The sequence below is a fragment of the Coniophora puteana genome (assembly GCF_000271625.1).
Source record: "Coniophora puteana RWD-64-598 SS2 unplaced genomic scaffold CONPUscaffold_4, whole genome shotgun sequence".
NCBI lineage: Eukaryota > Fungi > Basidiomycota > Agaricomycetes > Boletales > Coniophoraceae > Coniophora > Coniophora puteana.
Genome location: NW_006913056.1, coordinates 1,523,926 through 1,541,352, shown reverse-complemented (window position 1 = coordinate 1,541,352; position 17,427 = coordinate 1,523,926). Strand labels below are relative to the sequence as shown.

General features: G+C 49.8%; 7 protein-coding genes and 1 non-coding gene across 8 annotated transcripts; 7 read left to right on the top strand and 1 right to left on the bottom strand.

Moving 5' to 3' along the window:
* The first annotated feature begins 14 nt into the window (after positions 1-14).
* Positions 15-96, top strand: CONPUDRAFT_t50. The gene has a single exon. It is a non-coding gene; the product is annotated as a tRNA-Asp (tRNA).
* A 1,194-nt stretch (positions 97-1,290) lies between these two features.
* CONPUDRAFT_89041 (uncharacterized protein) lies at positions 1,291-4,404 on the top strand (the record flags this gene model as incomplete). The annotated part of the gene is made up of 16 exons (XM_007768726.1): positions 1,291-1,533; positions 1,619-1,713; positions 1,777-1,807; positions 1,860-2,078; positions 2,133-2,302; positions 2,367-2,430; positions 2,478-2,518; positions 2,570-2,802; positions 2,859-3,011; positions 3,059-3,104; positions 3,154-3,293; positions 3,343-3,462; positions 3,514-3,712; positions 3,772-3,936; positions 3,991-4,243; positions 4,294-4,404. 16 exons carry the CDS (start codon positions 1,291-1,293, stop codon positions 4,402-4,404), a joined length of 2,283 nt encoding a protein of 760 aa, XP_007766916.1.
* On the bottom strand, positions 4,328-6,259 carry CONPUDRAFT_101583 (ARM repeat-containing protein). Its single transcript, XM_007768725.1, has 8 exons — positions 6,134-6,259; positions 5,798-6,077; positions 5,563-5,744; positions 5,229-5,506; positions 5,026-5,172; positions 4,850-4,975; positions 4,683-4,796; positions 4,328-4,633 (listed from the first exon to the last, which is right to left on the bottom strand). The coding sequence occupies exons 1-8, from the start codon at positions 6,231-6,233 to the stop codon at positions 4,598-4,600; spliced, it is 1,263 nt and encodes a 420-aa protein (XP_007766915.1). The 5' UTR covers positions 6,234-6,259; the 3' UTR covers positions 4,328-4,597.
* Positions 6,260-6,735: 476 nt separating this feature from the next.
* On the top strand, positions 6,736-8,745 carry CONPUDRAFT_101581 (protein serine threonine phosphatase 2C). The gene is made up of 6 exons (XM_007768724.1): positions 6,736-6,855; positions 6,907-6,958; positions 7,016-7,122; positions 7,172-7,369; positions 7,429-8,172; positions 8,229-8,745. Exons 3-6 carry the CDS (start codon positions 7,039-7,041, stop codon positions 8,373-8,375), a joined length of 1,173 nt encoding a protein of 390 aa, XP_007766914.1. The 5' UTR covers positions 6,736-6,855; positions 6,907-6,958; positions 7,016-7,038; the 3' UTR covers positions 8,376-8,745.
* A 537-nt stretch (positions 8,746-9,282) lies between these two features.
* On the top strand, positions 9,283-11,823 carry CONPUDRAFT_136201 (DUF580-domain-containing protein; the record flags this gene model as incomplete). The annotated part of the gene is made up of 17 exons (XM_007768723.1): positions 9,283-9,501; positions 9,567-9,682; positions 9,735-9,866; positions 9,920-9,957; positions 10,019-10,223; positions 10,275-10,303; positions 10,357-10,491; positions 10,540-10,577; positions 10,627-10,774; positions 10,834-10,929; positions 10,991-11,053; positions 11,106-11,144; positions 11,195-11,260; positions 11,320-11,400; positions 11,457-11,499; positions 11,554-11,614; positions 11,673-11,823. The coding sequence occupies 17 exons, from the start codon at positions 9,283-9,285 to the stop codon at positions 11,721-11,723; spliced, it is 1,560 nt and encodes a 519-aa protein (XP_007766913.1). The 3' UTR covers positions 11,724-11,823.
* A 394-nt stretch (positions 11,824-12,217) lies between these two features.
* Positions 12,218-13,467, top strand: CONPUDRAFT_164057 (uncharacterized protein). The gene is made up of 7 exons (XM_007768722.1): positions 12,218-12,446; positions 12,515-12,544; positions 12,607-12,681; positions 12,740-12,751; positions 12,806-12,892; positions 12,947-13,183; positions 13,248-13,467. The coding sequence occupies exons 1-7, from the start codon at positions 12,282-12,284 to the stop codon at positions 13,290-13,292; spliced, it is 651 nt and encodes a 216-aa protein (XP_007766912.1). The 5' UTR covers positions 12,218-12,281; the 3' UTR covers positions 13,293-13,467.
* Positions 13,468-14,159: 692 nt separating this feature from the next.
* CONPUDRAFT_101576 (uncharacterized protein) lies at positions 14,160-15,541 on the top strand. Its single transcript, XM_007768721.1, has 5 exons — positions 14,160-14,319; positions 14,389-14,417; positions 14,473-14,807; positions 14,863-14,946; positions 15,003-15,541. The coding sequence occupies exons 1-5, from the start codon at positions 14,263-14,265 to the stop codon at positions 15,140-15,142; spliced, it is 645 nt and encodes a 214-aa protein (XP_007766911.1). The 5' UTR covers positions 14,160-14,262; the 3' UTR covers positions 15,143-15,541.
* A 420-nt stretch (positions 15,542-15,961) lies between these two features.
* On the top strand, positions 15,962-17,275 carry CONPUDRAFT_89035 (short-chain dehydrogenase; the record flags this gene model as incomplete). The annotated part of the gene is made up of 6 exons (XM_007768720.1): positions 15,962-16,169; positions 16,251-16,440; positions 16,495-16,692; positions 16,751-16,782; positions 16,838-17,142; positions 17,201-17,275. 6 exons carry the CDS (start codon positions 15,962-15,964, stop codon positions 17,273-17,275), a joined length of 1,008 nt encoding a protein of 335 aa, XP_007766910.1.
* Positions 17,276-17,427: the final 152 nt, after the last annotated feature.

Genomic DNA, 17,427 nt, shown 5'->3' with positions numbered 1-17,427 from the left:
GAGCTACAAACAGGTCTCTGGTAGTATATCGGATAGTACACCCGCCTGTCACTGTCAAGTGCGCGGGAGAGCGGGGTTCGACTCCCCGCCAGAGAGACATTTTTTCCCCTTTTACTGTGAACGTACGGAAGCTCACTTGCAATTCAAACTGTGCTGATTTTTCATATGCTTTCGAGGTGGATCCATGGAGGCGAACTAGCTATACCCTTAATCATATCTGACCTCGACTTTGCTCTCGCCGCCAACTTCAACCCTTTCGAACAAAGGTCTAAGCTATGGTGTTAAGCGGCATTACAGATGGGCTGATGAGAACCTTCATTTTCAAAAACTGATGGTTTTGACTACAGCATAGGCATCGCCAAATTCTTGCCAAACGAAATCAATCACCTCCGGGGTGTCAATCCATTTGGATTATGTTAAGTAGCAGCAATAAACTCTGCCGTGACCCGCTCATCTTCATGTCTTCGCTTGTCCATGCCTCTTGACAGTCTCGACTCTCCCAAGCGCATCGGCTTTCAGGCAAGCCCCTGTGGTAACATCTCGAGTTATACCAGGCATGCAACTCAGAAAACTCTCCTTCACGTATAGTAGTCTATCTCCATTATGAACCAAACGTTCGTTCACCAGTGCTCGCCCAATTGCTTCACCACCGTGGCATCATCATCCTGATGCAAGAACAATGCCATACCCCAACTTCACTATGTATATCTTCCGCATTTCTCGTCGTAATCATAATTGCAGTTAACGGGGGTTATTCATATATCACCATGAGACCTAAAAACAAGGTTGAGGCTGAGATGGAGGAACCCGAACCCACGCTCGTACGGCTCCGATACTCAATTATACACGGGAGTCGCCGCAGAACCAATTGTACCTACTTGCTGGACGTCATCAATAGGACGTACCTCGTGAAAGCAGGCGCCCGATTTACTTCCCGGGGCTGGAAGACGCAGCCAGTACCTAAAGAAAGGACAGAGTGTGAGGGAACACATCATGATATGCGTACAGAATTCGAACTTTCGTCCGTCGGGAGAGAACGGAAAGCTGGGAGTTTATGTGAAAGAATGTCAAAGCAATAGATGGCACTGGCCTATAGCGCTGTCCTTTCTCAAAAAGCTCCATGAATTCAATAAATTGGTGTGAGAGCAGCACTTTGTACATGGTGGCCGTCTGATGCGAGCATAGAGACCAAGGCACGTGGCAGTAATTGCGGGATATGGCACCGCGAGCAGGAGGGGGCGGCTTTCTCAGTCGCCAAGTTAATAGCCTCTCAACGGCCCCCACTTTGCAATGTCCCTCTCTCCTACCTTATCAATACCCAGTGGCTCAGAGGTTCCTGCGAAACGCCGTAGAACAAACAGCATTAGTGCGACAACAAACGGCGCGAATCAGGTCGACATGGCACAGTCGCCAAGCGACATGTCTAGCACTCCTGTTCAGCAGCAACATCAGCAATCGTCAGCTAACATACCTAAGCGAGGTGCGCGTGCTTGTACAGCATGTCGAAAGGGCAAGAACAGATGCGAAGGAGAGGTGAGCGACTCGAGGACCTTATGAGTCACGGATCTGAATGACTGACTGGCCCGCCCATCCGCCCCGGCCCGGAACGACATCTTAGCCTCCATGTCGGCGATGTCAACTAAGCGGCACAACTTGCGTCTTCGAGAAACCAGAAAAGAAGAACGTACAAGCAATGGCCGGCGCCAGTGTAGAGTGAGGACTGTTCACATTCGCGTTCGATACCCGCTGACCCACATGTTGGCTTCACGTTATCAGGCGGCTCTCCAGGCTTGAAGGCCAGTACCTGGTAAGGGTCATGCAGTTTTGTCGTAGCAATATCTTCTGAATGAGTCATGTAGGTTATGCAAAGCCAGATGATTGGGATGCAGTCCTCCTTGGACCGCATTTTGTCCGCCGTACAGAACCAGCCTGGGCAACAAAAGTTCAACGCCCAGTCGTCCAGCCGGGACGGTTCTGGGTACCAATCTCGCCATGGCTATGAAAGCCATTCTGCAACCGAGTCAGAAAAGCAAGCTCATCACAAAAGCTTCCCTCCTCTGCCTGGATTTGCTCCCCCGGTAAACATGATTTATAGTGAGCTGTAACGTCGATTGATGACTTCATCCTTGAAGCCCCACAAGTATGCAACATATGGCATCGTTCCAAGCACTGCTCCATCTTCGGACGACGAGTCCGAAGACACGCTGCCCCGTGCATCTTTGAACGCGCCCATCGAAGCTCTCCAAGGATTGGCGAACGCCGCCGCAGAGGCTGCAGCTGTTCCCTCGACATCACCTCCACGGTTCGTATTACGTTTCCTGCTCGTGAGTGAGGGCGATCTCGTCTTTATCTATTCTTCCTTTCAGCGTCAAGAAGCGCAAGAGGGCGGAGCCCATCCCTCGTAATGCCTTCCCTCATGTCGTTGAAAAGGTATGTGAAGACAAACCCATGACTGGTAGTGATTTACTGGTTACTAGGGTCTCGTCGCCGAAGCTGAAGCCAGAGAGCTATATCACATGTAGGCTGATCTCATTATAATTGCTTACCTTGGGTTGACACGTCAGGTCAGTTTCTTCGCTGGTTGTCATCTCTTCATTCCTCTATTCGACCCCAACTACGACACTTTTGAGAGTCTCATGGAAAGAACACCCTGGACCTTTGACGCTATCCTCGCTATAGCTAGCAAAATTAGGAGCGGCAATGGCCCTCTTAGCTCTACATTCTACAAATGCCTCGAAGAGGCACAAGGCATCGCAAGGTCGTCGTTATTCGGGCCTGTCGTACGGAAGGAAGCGGTCATGGGTGGGTTGCGTCAACAGGGTGACTTGCTGGATTTGTTCTGACACTAACTGGGGCAGGTATGCTTCTCCTTGCTGCTTGGAGCACGAACGGATGGCTGCCTAGTGGCCATGCGATGCGTATGGCACTTGACTTGGGACTTCATCGGGCACTTGAAAAACTTGCGGAAGACCAGGGCAAGACGCGAACAGAAGAGGAAGAACGTGATCTAGGTATACCGTTATATCTAAGTGTTTGTCCATTGCTAATTAGCTGTCAGTGGTCTCTGCTCGTATCTGGTTAACCTTGTATTGGTTTGACCATCAGTGCGCATCCCTCCCAGAATATAAGAAAAGAGCTGATTGCATTGTGTAGAATGAGCCTGGGCACTGGGCGGCCAATCGTGCTGCGTGATGAAGCCTCTATAAGGCATTGCCGTATATTACTATCCCATCCCATGGCGTCGCCTACGGATGTGCGTCTCATTGCCCAAATTGAGCTTATCGCGCAGAAGAGTATGTTCACTCTCATTTTACGGAAAAGAGAATGCTAACACGCTCTTAGCCCAAATTTACGAGACTTTAGCGCCTCTGAATGGACAAGTTAACCACAATACGTTGGCCTTCATTCGTCGTGCCAATGTTGCGCTCGACAAATGGTGGGCTGACTGTGATGACCTTCATCGTATGTCTAGGGCCTTGGTGCTACGTAAATCATGGACTTAATCATTACCAGGTCAAACTATGGACGAGGAAGCGTTGATGCGCAAGATCCTTGCTGGCGAGCTTCATTACGCCAAATTATGGCTTGTATGCGTTGCTTTGCGCGGCGCGTCATGGGATAAGATGTCCTTTGAGCAACGTGAGCTCGCGTTTCAAGCGAAAGACGCTGCATTCAACTGCCTGTCTGTGTTCTTGAATTCCCCCGCCTATCGGTTTGTGACCCCGATCTTTTCAACGCTCGAAGTCGAGCTAACTACAAACGTGTCTTAAGTGCCGCCTTACGATACGCTGTACACGACAGCCTGGTCACTGCAGCCTTCTCCGGCTTGTTCCTCCTCAAAATGGCCAACCTATTCCCCACGGAACTAGACCTAAATGCCATTACTGGTCAGGTCGAACAGCTTGCTCAGCTTCTCTCTGATGTCGCCGCTGAAAGGTGAGCCGCCGCCCCCATGCAATTGATATCCGTTGCGATCATCACGAACCTTAGGTATGCCCTCACGCTGAGGATCATGCTTGCGAACCTCCGACGTAAAATTGGCTTCGTCAACGGAGGGAGCGGAAATGTGCAAACGATGCCTCCCCCGACCATAGCAGAAGGCATGATCGTCTCTCCGCCATACGATGTACCGCAGAACGCCGTTCAGCCACCACCTTTCACGATGGAAGAGCTCGGTTTCGCTTGGCCAAGCGACCGTGCCATCTTCAGCCCGTCCGCAATCCCTCTTTGGCTCCAGGAGCAGGTTTGTGATGCAATGCACTATTTCAGGCGTGGTGCTAACAAGAACCGTAGAATCTGACGGACTTGGGCCTTCCGGTCAATGGTTCGGATGGCATCTTCTTACAGATGACTGGGTCAAACGGCTGGTCGGGCGACTTTGCCCCGATGCCCGAAGCATGGTAGGCTGTTTCTATGACCTATTCCAGTGTTCCCATTCCGGTCTCATTATTTGTACGAATATTTCCGTGTCACTAGTCCACATCTCGCATAGTACTTTGTAGTACTTGCTTTCTGTAAAGCTTGGAGTCTGCCTGTTTCCCTTGGAAGTGCTTTATACATAATTCGCGCTGGGTGCGCATATAATCCACAACATCCTCTACTCCTCATCATCACTTTCCTGGTCTTGCAAGAACTGCAGAGCGCTTTTAGTATTCCAGTAGCTAACGTGAAGAACCACATACTTTGACTAGTGTCTCGGTAGCCTTCAAGAAGTGCTGTTTGCCCTGGGGTTTGGCTCCTTTCTGATGCCAGTATATAATGGCCTGATCAGATACACAATCTTTGTTATACAAAACCTAGAAGAGGTCATCTTTGAATTAACTGATTTGACAAACTGGCCAGAACGCACCTTTAGCATTTGAGGGAAAACCTTCATGATCCTGGTGTCCTCGTAACAGAAAACCTGGACAGTGTTGATCAAAGCAACTTCAGTCTTTGGCCCGCTGCAAAATGCCTCAAGAACCGGAGCGGAATTCTATGGGAAACGGTAAAGTAGCTTCTGTGAAACGGACCACAGAGACGTACGCTGACTTCTCGCAGCGCCAAACCCTCAATCTGGTCTGGTCGAGTGTTCCAGTCAACGGATTGCATGAGACCAACCCAGATGCACTGAATCAGTTCTGCGTCGCCAAGAGGCTGTTCTTCTTGTCGCGCCTGTATAGCCGAAATCATCTATGAAACCCGACTAAGCATGCAAACAGACTTTGAAAGAAAGAGAAAAGACTAACGGATTCTGAGCTTTCACCTCGCGAGACGAGCTCTTGGAGCTCGCTGATAACGCCTTCACGAAGGGCAGCATTCTGTCTCTTGGTGTACCAATCCGCGACCTGAGGCAGGCCTTCTTTCCGGAAATGCTCCTCTAGAATCTTACTGCCACGACGAGAGACCGGGAAGAATGCGAGCAGATCCTTTATTCCGCCTTTCTTGAGGGCACCGGCTAGATGTTCCATGGACTGATCGGTCAGGTATGACCGAAAAATGATAGTGATGACATTGATGGCGACATCTATTGGATTATGTGTTATTGATATAAACTTGGTATGTCATCAAACAGCAACATACCATCCTTGACTAGATGGTCTTTGGCCAATCCAGAGATACACGATGCACTTGCCAGGCCCTGAGACATCAAAAGGCCAATAGTGATCGAAAGCTTGTCCTTCTGAGAAGGCTCCCATCGATGGATGTACTGGAGGAGACCTGGTAGAGTGGTAGTTTCCAGTGGCTTCTGAAGGTATTTATATCTATTGTTCGAGTTCAACGCCATTAAAACCAGCTGCCGGAAGCTTGGTCGCACCTTCTGATAAGCTTGTTCAAAACGTCGACATACTTCCTCAGGTCATCTACCTCGGCCGGGTCTTTGGCATTGAAGATAGTGAAAGGCGAACGTGGTACACCGTCGTCGGCATATGTACCGCCTGGCTGAATGAGGCCACCGACGAGGATGATTTCGAAGAGAGCGTCGGCATACTTGGAAAAATCAAGAGTAGAACCAGCCTGTATGAGTTTGTTGGTGATCTGGTCAAGGTCGTCCTGTGATACGGTCTCAAGATGTTTGTATAGATGGTCGCGGAAAACTGCAAGGAGTGAAGAGTTTTGGGTGATGGTAGGACACGGTTGGATGGATGCGTACCTGATGGTTCGTACTTTGCGTGGGCCTTGACAGCGCCCTTGCGTGCTCTGATCTTTACCCCCGAGAGAGAAGGCTTTGAAGCTGTTTGTTGCTGAGACATCCACAGTCTTCGAGTGTATCGAGAGGTGGACCGCAGAGAAGAAATAAAGAGGTCTCCACACAGTCAAAGATCTAGATTCCAAAACTAATCCAAACAAGCTCCTCTCGGAGATACCCGATCCCAACATACCACACGCCTTGCAATTGCCGGGATCGTTGCCGCGGCGGAGCTCAAGCGCTCAAGGTGATATATCGAATTATCACTTGGTCCCAAGCTTGGTCCCCGTTGGAGTATGGGTTGCATGTCCGTACAGATTGAATATTGATATTGAGGGGTCACGAAGCTGTGATGACATATACGTCTAGCGTGCGTGCTTACAATACTTGTATTACCTCCTAAACTCCAGTCTCTGATCCTCTCCCCTTTTCGTTCCTGTTGACATCACCACCAAACTCATGGGCGGCGTGAGGCAGCTGGCCAATAGCTGTGATGCAACCTCACGTGAGCTGAGATATTGGTGGCTGAGTTACTGGTGCTTCCTGGCGGAGCACATTAGCTTAGACTTCTACTTTCTCCACTCCTTCGCAACTGCTCCCAATAGCTTTTTAGACGCCCTATAACCCTCGCGCACTGTTATCATCTGCCTCGCCCGTACCAATTAAAACCTATTTGACGAGTGTAGGTATGTCTATCTTCATTGGTGGCTCCTGTGTGGTGGGGTCATTTGATGCAGCATTGTCTAAAGACGCATAATACAAGGACACGACGCCTTAGTGATCGACGACGTATGCCTTTCCTCGACTTTACTGAACAGTACAGTATCTGATATGGCTACCCATTAGGGTATATCCTCAGCGAAGCTCAAATGCATCCTTCAGAATCCCGGCTTGACAACCCAAATGCTCACTCGAAATCCATTACCACAGCTGACGGCACGGAGACTTATGGGGTGAGTAGTAATGTACTTGACCCGAGTCTCACATTGCTAAACCATTTAGATCCTGAATCAACATTCAAACAATAACACCCGATACCAGGTGGGCATCTCGGAGGATAAGGGCACTCGTCGGTACATGGAGGATGCCCACTCCTTCATTGTCGACTTTGCAGGCGTGCGGGGCCAAGGTTTCTTTGCCGTTTTCGACGGTCATGCGGGTAAACACGCTGCCGAATGGTGTGGAGCCCACTTCCATGAAGTATGTAATAGCAACAATACAACGCCGACCTTGCTGTCCACTAACCCTTTCGTCTATAGCACCTTCTAGATACCCTCAACGCACACCCGGATGCCGCTATTCCCGACGTCTTGAACGAAACTTTCCATAGCGTCGATAAAAGTATCTCACAGATGTGCCAGGAGTCGGATGGCAAGATCCATTCAGGTTGCACTGCGGTCACCGCCTTCCTTCGAATTGAAGATACCAATGGCAAGCAACCCTTCCTCACAGACCCAGGCACACCAAAGGAGTCTGGACCCTTCCTTCAAGACGATGACGCGACTCATGATCAAGGTAATGGGTCCGATTCCGGCAGCGGTGACTCTGGAGAGGATGGCAGAATGAAGAAAAATGCAACCAACGCTAGCAGAATCTCGCGTGCTCTCAGGTCTTTGGGCGGAGGTTCTTCATCGCTTACTTCATCGATGGACGATAATCCAAAAGGTGCATCCAAATCTAATGTTGACTCTGGCGTGGTGTTGCCCCCGCCTTCGCTGCGACGCGTCCTATACAGTGCAAATTGTGGGGATGCACGAGCCGTTTTGTGTCGCGCTGGCAAAGCTGTCCGTCTGACGTACGATCACAAGGGATCTGACAAGCAAGAGGCCAAGAGGATAGTTGACGCTGGCGGTTTTGTCATGAGCGGTCGCGTCAATGGAGTTTTGGCTGTCACCCGGAGCCTAGGTGATTCATCGATGAAAGAGTTTGTTGTCGGTTCTCCGTATACAACCGAGACGGAGCTCTGTGACGATGATGAGTTTCTGATTCTTGCTTGCGATGGGGTACGTCTTGCAATGTGGTGTGCTCTTGCTGCTCCTGATGTTGACGTTGCATACAGCTCTGGGATATCACTGGTGATCAAGGCGCTATCGAGCTTGTGCGGCACGTCAAAGATGCGCAACAAGCCAGTCAGGCTTTGGTCAACTATGCCCTTTCTCGTCAAACCAACGATAATGTGACCGTTCTCGTCGTGCGGTTCAAGTAGATTTGATGCTTCCTTCTTCAACCCGTTTATTTTTCAGTGCTTTGGCTATCGTAAAGTCTGTGGTCGGTCTTTCTCAACATCTGTAGTGGAAATGCTAATCATCCACACTTAGCTCTGGCTTGTTCATCAGTATTTTCTCCATTAAGATTGTGTGATGAACCATTCGACATCACATATCCTACAATACATGGCACATGAACTGTACCTTCATATCTCCCTCTCCCCCAACTAATTTGTCCTCATTAACTGTCATTCACGCATTAAAATGTAAGAACAATTAGTCAACCCCAAGAGTGTATAAAAGACGTAATTGAAAATACTAGGAAAACACTAGAATATATTATACATGGTATTGACACAATATTATAAGCTGGGAACTTTATGTGCCTGCTGTAACATGTTCAGTGCAGGCCTGAGCAATATTCGTATGACGTCAGTAGCGTAGTCGGCTAATGTTACAAGTACTGTTCATGCTCTCCGTGAGAAAAGTGCGCATGAGGAAGTGAATACCCGTGACATGACGTAGCGCGACATGTGTCCGCACGCTTCCATGTTCGCTTCACGTAGATCGGCAACCAACTATCTGCCAGTACTAGTGCATTGCAGAAAGTACTTACCCCTAAGCTAAGTAGGTGTCATGAAACATGGGACGAGCGCATGCTTCAACTCCTATACAACTTGAACAACACGACCTCTCCCTCTTGTCGCTACCTAGATCTGTTGCAGTCTCTCCACCAGGTCTCGATTCCAAAACCTCCTCATTTCTATCAGCCATTCTTCCAACTGGAAGTTCAAGCAGACGTGGACCAATAATCATATTCGGCTAGTCAGCAATTGTATCTCAGACGTCGACCTCATCCGAACTTCACGTCATTTTCCTTTCGATAGAATCCTCCAGTGGCAAGCTATGGCAGATTGGGACAAGAATCAGTGGGGCCAGCAGCAGGCGCCTCCGTACGATGGCGGGCTTACACCCGGCTACTCTCAGCCCTACGCCGCCCCCCTTCCACAGCAAGGACATGGACCATCGGCTGCCGCGGACTCCAAATCACCCTACGCAGACGGCAGGTTTGAACCCAAGAGCAAGGCGAACGACGTGGTTTTTCTGGTATTGTTCATTGCACAGGTGTGTTCGATGTTCAAGTTGACTGGTAGCTGCTACTGAAAGCCCAATGTTCCTCATGATCCAAGTTTCTGGGTTTCGCCGCCCTGTCTGGTATCACGATCAATACATGGATCAAGGAAGGCGGGTTGGGCGGGGGCGTTGGTAACGGTTCCCAGACGGGCAGCCCTGTTACGCTGAACAAGTGAAGGCATCTCCCCTCCTTAACAGATTTAATGTACTAAACCATTGCTCAGACACACCATATATCTCCTGCTCTTCGTCACAGCGGCGGGGTTGTTCCTTTCAGTTGTATATCTCATGCTGACGCGTGCCTTCACCAAGATAATCATGCACGCGACGCTCATCCTGTCTGTCGTACTGAATATGTATGTGTCTCATCGACTACGTTCCATTCATTCAAAGCTAACATACACCGTAGCGCAATATGCGTATACATGTGGATTACGAAGTACTATTGTTAGCCTCAATGTCCTGCTCATGTTTAGTGACCTTGCTGAAGCCTGGTCATCGGTTCTAGCGGGCGCCATCATCTTCACCCTCATCGCGGTCTTCTCCGTGATAGCCTACTTTGCCTTCAGGAGTCGGATTCCTTTTGCTTCGTTGCTTCTGCAGGTCGTCTTGGACGTTTCCAAGCATCACAAGAGTGTCTATGTCGTTGCCTTCATTGCTCTTTTTGTGCAAGCTGCTTTGAGCGTTTGGTTCACGTTCACAGCGATTGCGACGTGGGTGTTACACCAACTCCATCATGTCCAATGTCTCAATTGATAATGCAGGTACACGAAGTTCACACCCGGAAATCCCTGTTGGTCACTCTAACATTTTACCTTTTGGTGTCACTTACTTTCAGTTTTCTAGCATGCAATAATGGCTCTTCTTGCTCCTCTGGCAAAGTAGCTGGGCTGATCTTCTTCGAAGTTTTCTCCTTCCTTTGGACTTCTCAAGTTGTCGGGAATGTCTCCCTTGCTACTCTCGCTGGTGGCCCGTACGGAAGTGAGTCATCGTGACTCTAAATATGCATACGTCTGATATCGTTGAAAGGCTGGTACTACTTTGGTCCAAGGGATATGGGGGCTATGGTATGATTATTAATTGTTCAATTCATGGCGCAGCCTAACGCTCTTTCAGCCAAAACATCCTACATTGTCAGCTTTTGGCCGCGCATCCACATTTTCCCTCGGTTCAATTGCTTTTGGCTCTCTTATTGTCACTCTGCTCGAGCTGCTGCGTCTTGTTTTAAACGCCGCAAGAAACAATGCCATGGGGGATGGGAACCGTAAGATACCAGAGCTCGATGGTTGTGCAATTGAACAGCTCATGATGATTGATTGACAGCCGTCACTGCGTGTCTAGCCTGTTGTGCAGAGTGTTTCGTTGGATGTATCGAGAGTATGGTTGAGTACTTCAATCGGTATGCGTACATTGAAATTGGTGAGTCTCCCCTTTCTTTGGCGGAAGACGTCAAGGTGGCTGAACTATACCATGCAATCAGCACTGTATGGCAAGCCCTATGTTCAAGCGGCAAAGGATACATGGCGAATGTTCAAGGACAGAGGTCAGTACTTTGAATGAACCTCTTCCTTATATCGTACTAGCGACGACTTTAGGCATTGATGCGTTGATCAACGATTCGCTGGTGAACAATAGTAGGTGAAGATGTACATCTTTTGAGGTGAATCTCATTTGAGGCTTTTAGCACTCATGTTCGGCGCGTACTGCGTTGGCATCTTGTGTGCACTGTTCAGCTATCTCTACATACGCTGTATGTTGAATTTTGCGCTTTATCCTTTGTGACTCTGCTCATGTGGTATCCTCTTCCAGTTACGCACCCCGCCTACAACTCTAGTGGACAATATACCGCCCCTGTGATGTTGTTCGCATTCTTGATTGGTCTTCAGTGCTGTGGGTGTGATTTCCTACATATTGTTTCTCCCCTCTGAGGCATGTTTGTACCCAAGCTCTTACCCTAGGATCGGCGATCGAGGCTGGCGTGTCCACTATGTGAGTTCATCATTTTGTGGTCCAATACTCATATTCCTTACTCGTCTTGTCAAGTTTCGTTGGCCTTGGAGAAGACCCGCACATCTTGGCTGTGCGATCTCCCGAGCTGTTTGGAGTGAGTGCTAGGTTACTTCTCTCCATAGCAATGCCGAGCTGACGTTGTTATCTGCTAGATGATTGCGCGAACATACCCTCGAATTCTGCAGGGCGTGCCAAACGTCTAATTAACAGAGGGTTACTTACGTACTTTTAGTCTCGGTTTGCTAATTGGTTATACGCTTATATCACCTATTCACCTCTTCCTTTGAATCTACACGGTACTCCCTGCTCGCAACCTTCTTTGCGCCCTCTTGCGTTGTTTTTCTTGATGCTTTCCCATGTCGACCACTTAAGCTTGCTGCCCATTTACGTCGAGAAGCTGTCGAGGAACGTTGGGATGGAGACAAGAACAGTGTTGAACTCTAATTTTGACGCGTATGGGTGCTTATAGCCTCCATGGCGTCATATGTTGAGTGCTACATTCCGTATATTGGAGGGGGCGTTCAATAATCAGTATGTTTGCATCGTCATGAACAAGCTGGAAGGTCGAGCCAGGTCCCGACCCCTCGGTGGGCCCTTGCCGGTCTGCTCCGCAAAAATCTCAGGTTTGCCGTCATTGGCGCGGACCGAGCCTCAATAAATCCGACTGTACCTTACAACTCTAAGTCACACCCACCACTGACTGTCTCGCGTCCATCTTCCCCCGTCTTTGACGCTACCGTCTTATATCTCTTGTCTACCAAATGAGCTCTGTCGCACGCGCCCTCCGCACGTCCCTTCGCGCCCGCGCGCCGCTTTCGGCACGCGCTGGTCAAGCGTCGTCCGCTCGTGCTGCCCTCGGCCGTCGTACGATGAGCTCGAGCGCACACGGCCATGGTGCTAGCGGCGGAAGCGATACCGTTTGGATGGTACGTGCATCTTGCGCTTTTATGAAGACTAAGTGGGCGCTGACCTTTCTAACTTTCGTGCCGTTCAGATTGGCTCGGCGGTTGTCTTTGGTCCTGCAGTAAGCACAATATTACGTGGTAAACCTCTACATGCCGTGTAGCTAGACCTCTACGTGAATAGCTTGTATACCTTCTTTCGCCTGCTTCCCGCAAGCCCGCTCACAAGGTCGCCGAGGCGCATGAGCCTCACCATGTTGTAAGTCAAAAATTTGTCTTATGGTTCGATCTTCTTACGTCATTTTTGATCGTCTTAGACAACTCAGCAGGTAAGAATCTCCTTTCGCAAGTGCTAGCAAAGTTGGCTGATGCATTGTTTGTAGGAGACGAAAGAAGAGCCTCCCATGAAGGATGACGAAGGCACCGAAGTCTCCGGCGAGGAAATTAAGGACTCCATGTCGAAAGCCTTTGTACGTCCTCCCAGTCATTCCTTTATATCCTAAGCATACTGAGTACTTGCACAGGACTCCGATTCGCCCAAGGATGCCCAGGATGCCGAGGAGGAGCAGAAGGGTGAATCTTCTGGTGCTGAAGAGAAAGCTGAGGAGGGTGAGCAGAAGGAAGAGAAGAAGGACGAGGGTGCGGAGGTCAAGGGGAAGGAAGGCGAGAAGAAGGACGACAAGGCGGAAGACAAGGAAGAGGACAAGGTGCCCGAGGTGCATGAGCCCACTAATATGGGTGAGGCGCGTTTGCAGGCTAAGGTATGTTCCTCATGCCTACCGTATTGTTTCATGTATGTTGCTGACCGCGCGTATCTGTGAGCAGAGCGGCGTGCAGCCCAAGGAGGCTGACCCCAAGACCGAATCATGATTTACTCCTCCCTGTCTTTAGGGTCACAAAAGGTTGTCACTGCCGACTTTGGATCCCGAGTCTGAACTGCCATCGAGGTGATCCCAAGTACGCTCGCCGTCATAGACTAGAGTTTGTCGGTAGAATGAAATGGGCTAGCTCGCGTGGAAGCTTGCCGATTCGACTCTCATTTGTTTCTGATAAGATTCACTTTTGTTGACGAGGTGGGATGTTGCCATCAAGGGTGAGAAGGCATAAGGGATTTCGACTTCGTGGGTACTCCGGGACCTCTACGAAACCTTAATGCGAAGCGAAATCCGAGACGGTGGCGTCGAGAAAGGGGGGCGGCATGAGTTCGGCAAGCGTTTCTTTGGAGGGTAAGGTTGCTTGTTCAGGGAGCTCGAGTAATGTTAATGATGGAGAGATAAAAGTAGCGGATGGAGCCATCTATAGTTGGAGCTGCGCCCCCAATGGCAACAAGGGGCCATATGCAAGCGCGTCACAAAGTCGAGCGAGAAGACTTCGCGAATTCGATCTAAGAGTGTGTTCGTGGGTCTGGTCAGATGAAAGCACTGGCCCCGATCTACCCCACTCCACCACAGTTTACGCCAAGTGATGTACTCATCCGAGTGGGTCGAAATCAGTGCATCAAGGCATAATTCACTCAGACAACGTGCAAGACAGGCGCGTCCAATGGCAAATTGACTCCCGACCTCTGCGTGCTGCGATAAGAACGAGGCATACGGTTTATAGTAGCACTGTAGTGATTTGTGATAAGTCGGCTGTTGCGCTTCGAAGGATCATCTCAGCTTGGCTTCTTCGGACTCTTTACCAATCAGACGTCACCTTATTTATGGCACAATCTGCTTCCCAGCTCATGCTAACCGCCTCCATTGCTGCCCTCTCTTTATAAGACGCGCCTGGCCTCCTCTCTTCTTGGCCCCCGCCGTCCCCCGCAGCAGACGTGTCTGAGCTCTAGTTGACTGCAGCCATGAGGAAGACATCTTACGCTATCACCTTTGTCGCTACCCTTGCAACCCTCATTCTGGTCAGTCTCTTTTCGTTATAAAGCGTCAGCCTATTCTACATATACTCAATTGCGATCTTGTTGAACTAGAATATCCTGTCTGCTCGCCTCCCAGACTGGTTTGTCATCTCTACCTGATCTCATTCTTTATGCCTACAAGCCTCATCTCCTCAGGCTCATCGCAAAGTATGAGTTCGGCAACGCGCAGTACACCGTTCGCTACGGTTTGACGGAGCGTTGTGAACGCAAGTTCGTTTCCCTCCCCGGTCCCGATGGTGGCTCCATCTATTACGAGGACTACTCCTGCCGTGGATTCCCCCTGTCTGTCCAGGACAGCTGCGATGGCGAGAACCGTCGGTTCTGCGCTGCGTGGAGTTCTGCTCAGTACTTCAGCGAATTCGGCATTGGTCTGGCCGCACTATCCATTGTGGCCTTGCTCATCGGTGTTAGCACCCATTCGAGGAGAAGAAGGATTTGGAGGGCAGTCGCTGGGCTCGTCCTTCTTCATGGTTCGTTTCTTCTCTGCATATCAATCAATGTCTGCTTAATACGAGCGTCATCTAGCCATCTTCCAAGTTGTCGTTTTCGGCATTGTGACGGACCTTTATCGCAAGGAGCGCTTCCCTGCATTTGAGCACGCTAAACCAGGTGCGTTTAGTCCGCCGCGAGTTGATGGCATTCTAGCGCTGACAGAAATTATACAGGATCTGGTTTCATTCTGAACTTTGTTTCGTGGATTGTTGGCCTCCTCGTCGGCTTTGGTGTGATCATCACCGGCATCGCTGCCGACAAGGGCAAGCGATGGGCCGCCGGCAACCGCTACCGACCTATTGGTGATGCTTAAGCCGAAATCCTCCATACACTTCGTACGAATGCGTGTGCCTCAAACACCATGCACCACAAACGCGACATGCCCCTCTGCCATGAATAGATCCATACACGCACCACTCCCTTGTTACCCTTATCTCTTCTGTGCCTTCTCATTTCTTTCTCTTTTTCTTCTGTTAGTTCATGTACTTATACTTCAAGGACGCTAGGTGTTAAGCTCGTAATTTGCATCCCTCTTCAACACAGTGAATCATCATAATCTTTCTTGCGCAAGAATTCACTACGCCATTGGCGTCAATGTTTGCTTGCATGCACAGGAAAGCGTGATGTTTTGCATGCTTCCAGAAACGTTATGAATCAAGCAGACTGCATGTGGCATTGTAGCCAGCCTGTTCACAGCACATACTATCTCGGCTGTTGTTGCAACCAGTGACGTGATGTCCAGCCCTATGATGTCATCACAGTCCTCCATTGCTACGTTCTCGGAGAGATCCGAACAGCGCGATAGTCATCAGACAAGTACAATAAGTACAATACTAGATACAAACAACATCACTAGTAGTGCTCCAACCTTCATGCGTTCACCCATGCTGCTGCTTCGACATATAGCTTTTGTTGTTGCAGTAAGCTCCGAATTCTTCAAAGGATTGAAGACATCCTCGCACAGAACTTATTGACACGTCACAGACCGCAATAATAACCTTAAGCTAAAACTATGCTTTAGCCTCCACGCCAACCGTGTTCTCACACATACGCAAGCTCTTAGCTCATTGCTTGACCCCTTTGAGATAGACAGACTCATAAGTACTAGTCCGCCTTGCTCACAACATCAAGGATGGCCCCGTTTACCGTGACGACGTTCTTACGTGAACAGTGGACCAAGCTCCCCCTCGCTACTGCAGACCTCTCTAACAAGACCGTTATCCTCACCGGATCCAATGTGGGCCTGGGCTTCGAGGCTGCTGTGCACCTAGCCAACATGAAACCCGGAAGGTTTATCATCACCGCTCGGGATCAGGCCAAGTGTGACAAGGCCAAGAAGGGTAGGTTTCTACTCATCTGGCTTACTTCCGTCAAGAATCTCGACTGGAACTTGAACTTTGTTGCTTACAACCCTAACGCAGAAATCGAAGCTCGGGCACAGGAGGGCATTGGAGCGATCGTCGCTTCTCCTTTAGAGCTCACGTCCTTTGAGTCCGTGCGGGCTTTTGTAGATGAATTTGCGGCGGGAAGCAGCAAGCTGGACGTCCTGATTGCCAACGCTGCTGTGTCTTTGCAAGAATACACTCAGACAGGGAATGGATGGGAAACGACGTACGTCAGCGCACCTTTTGCCAGTACACCGAAATTTAAATCACGGTGACGCAGCGTTCAAGTCAACCACTTGTCGGCAGCTTTGCTGAGTATTTCGATGCTCCCTCACCTTGCCAAGGCTGGGACGGAAGAGAACCCAGCTCGGTTGGTCATAGTGTCCAGCGAAGCGCATTACATGGAGAGTCTGAAGGGCGCGTCCAAATGGCCAAATATCCTCGAGAGGCTCAGCGATAAATCTTACTGCACTCCCGCGTATGGTACCCCCACCAAATCTGTGGCGACTAACTCTGACACACCGTATCATATCTAGTGTAATGCGAGCACGGTATCCTATTTCCAAGCGTCGGTACCCTCATTCGCTTTCATCGGACGCCACTAATTCTCATCCTACTATCAGTCCTCGAAGTAGAATTTGCGGCCCGCCTGTCAAAGTCTACTCCCGTCGTCATTGACGCGGTCAACCCCGGGTTCTGCAAGTCACAGCTCACACGCAACGTCGCGTTCTACCTCCAGGTTGTCGCCAAGGTCGGTAAAGCGCTCCTCGCGAGAAGCACCGAGATGGGCAGCAGGACCCTCGTTCACGCCGCCGTCGCGCCGGGCGAAAAGGAGAGGCATGGGCATTACGTCTCGGCGTGCAATGTCGCCGAGGAGAGCGACTTTGTGCTGAGCGAGGAAGGGCAGGAGGTGCAGCGTCGATTATGGGTATGTGATGGTGTCATCGCCTCTTTTATTGTTATGAGCTGATGGTTAAATTTTGTAGGATGAAACTATTGAAGTTTTGAGCAAGGTGGACCCGAGAGTGAATGGCATTGTCACCGAATATCTGTCTACTTGAGTGAGGAATTTGCACAAACAAACTTTGTTCAGTGTTAATCATATGTATTATCGTATATGACAGTCAATTCAGATCAGCTATGCAGACTCAGGTGCTCAGCCGTGTAAAACAGGGAAAACAAAAAACATTGAGCGATTTCCTAAGGGATACAG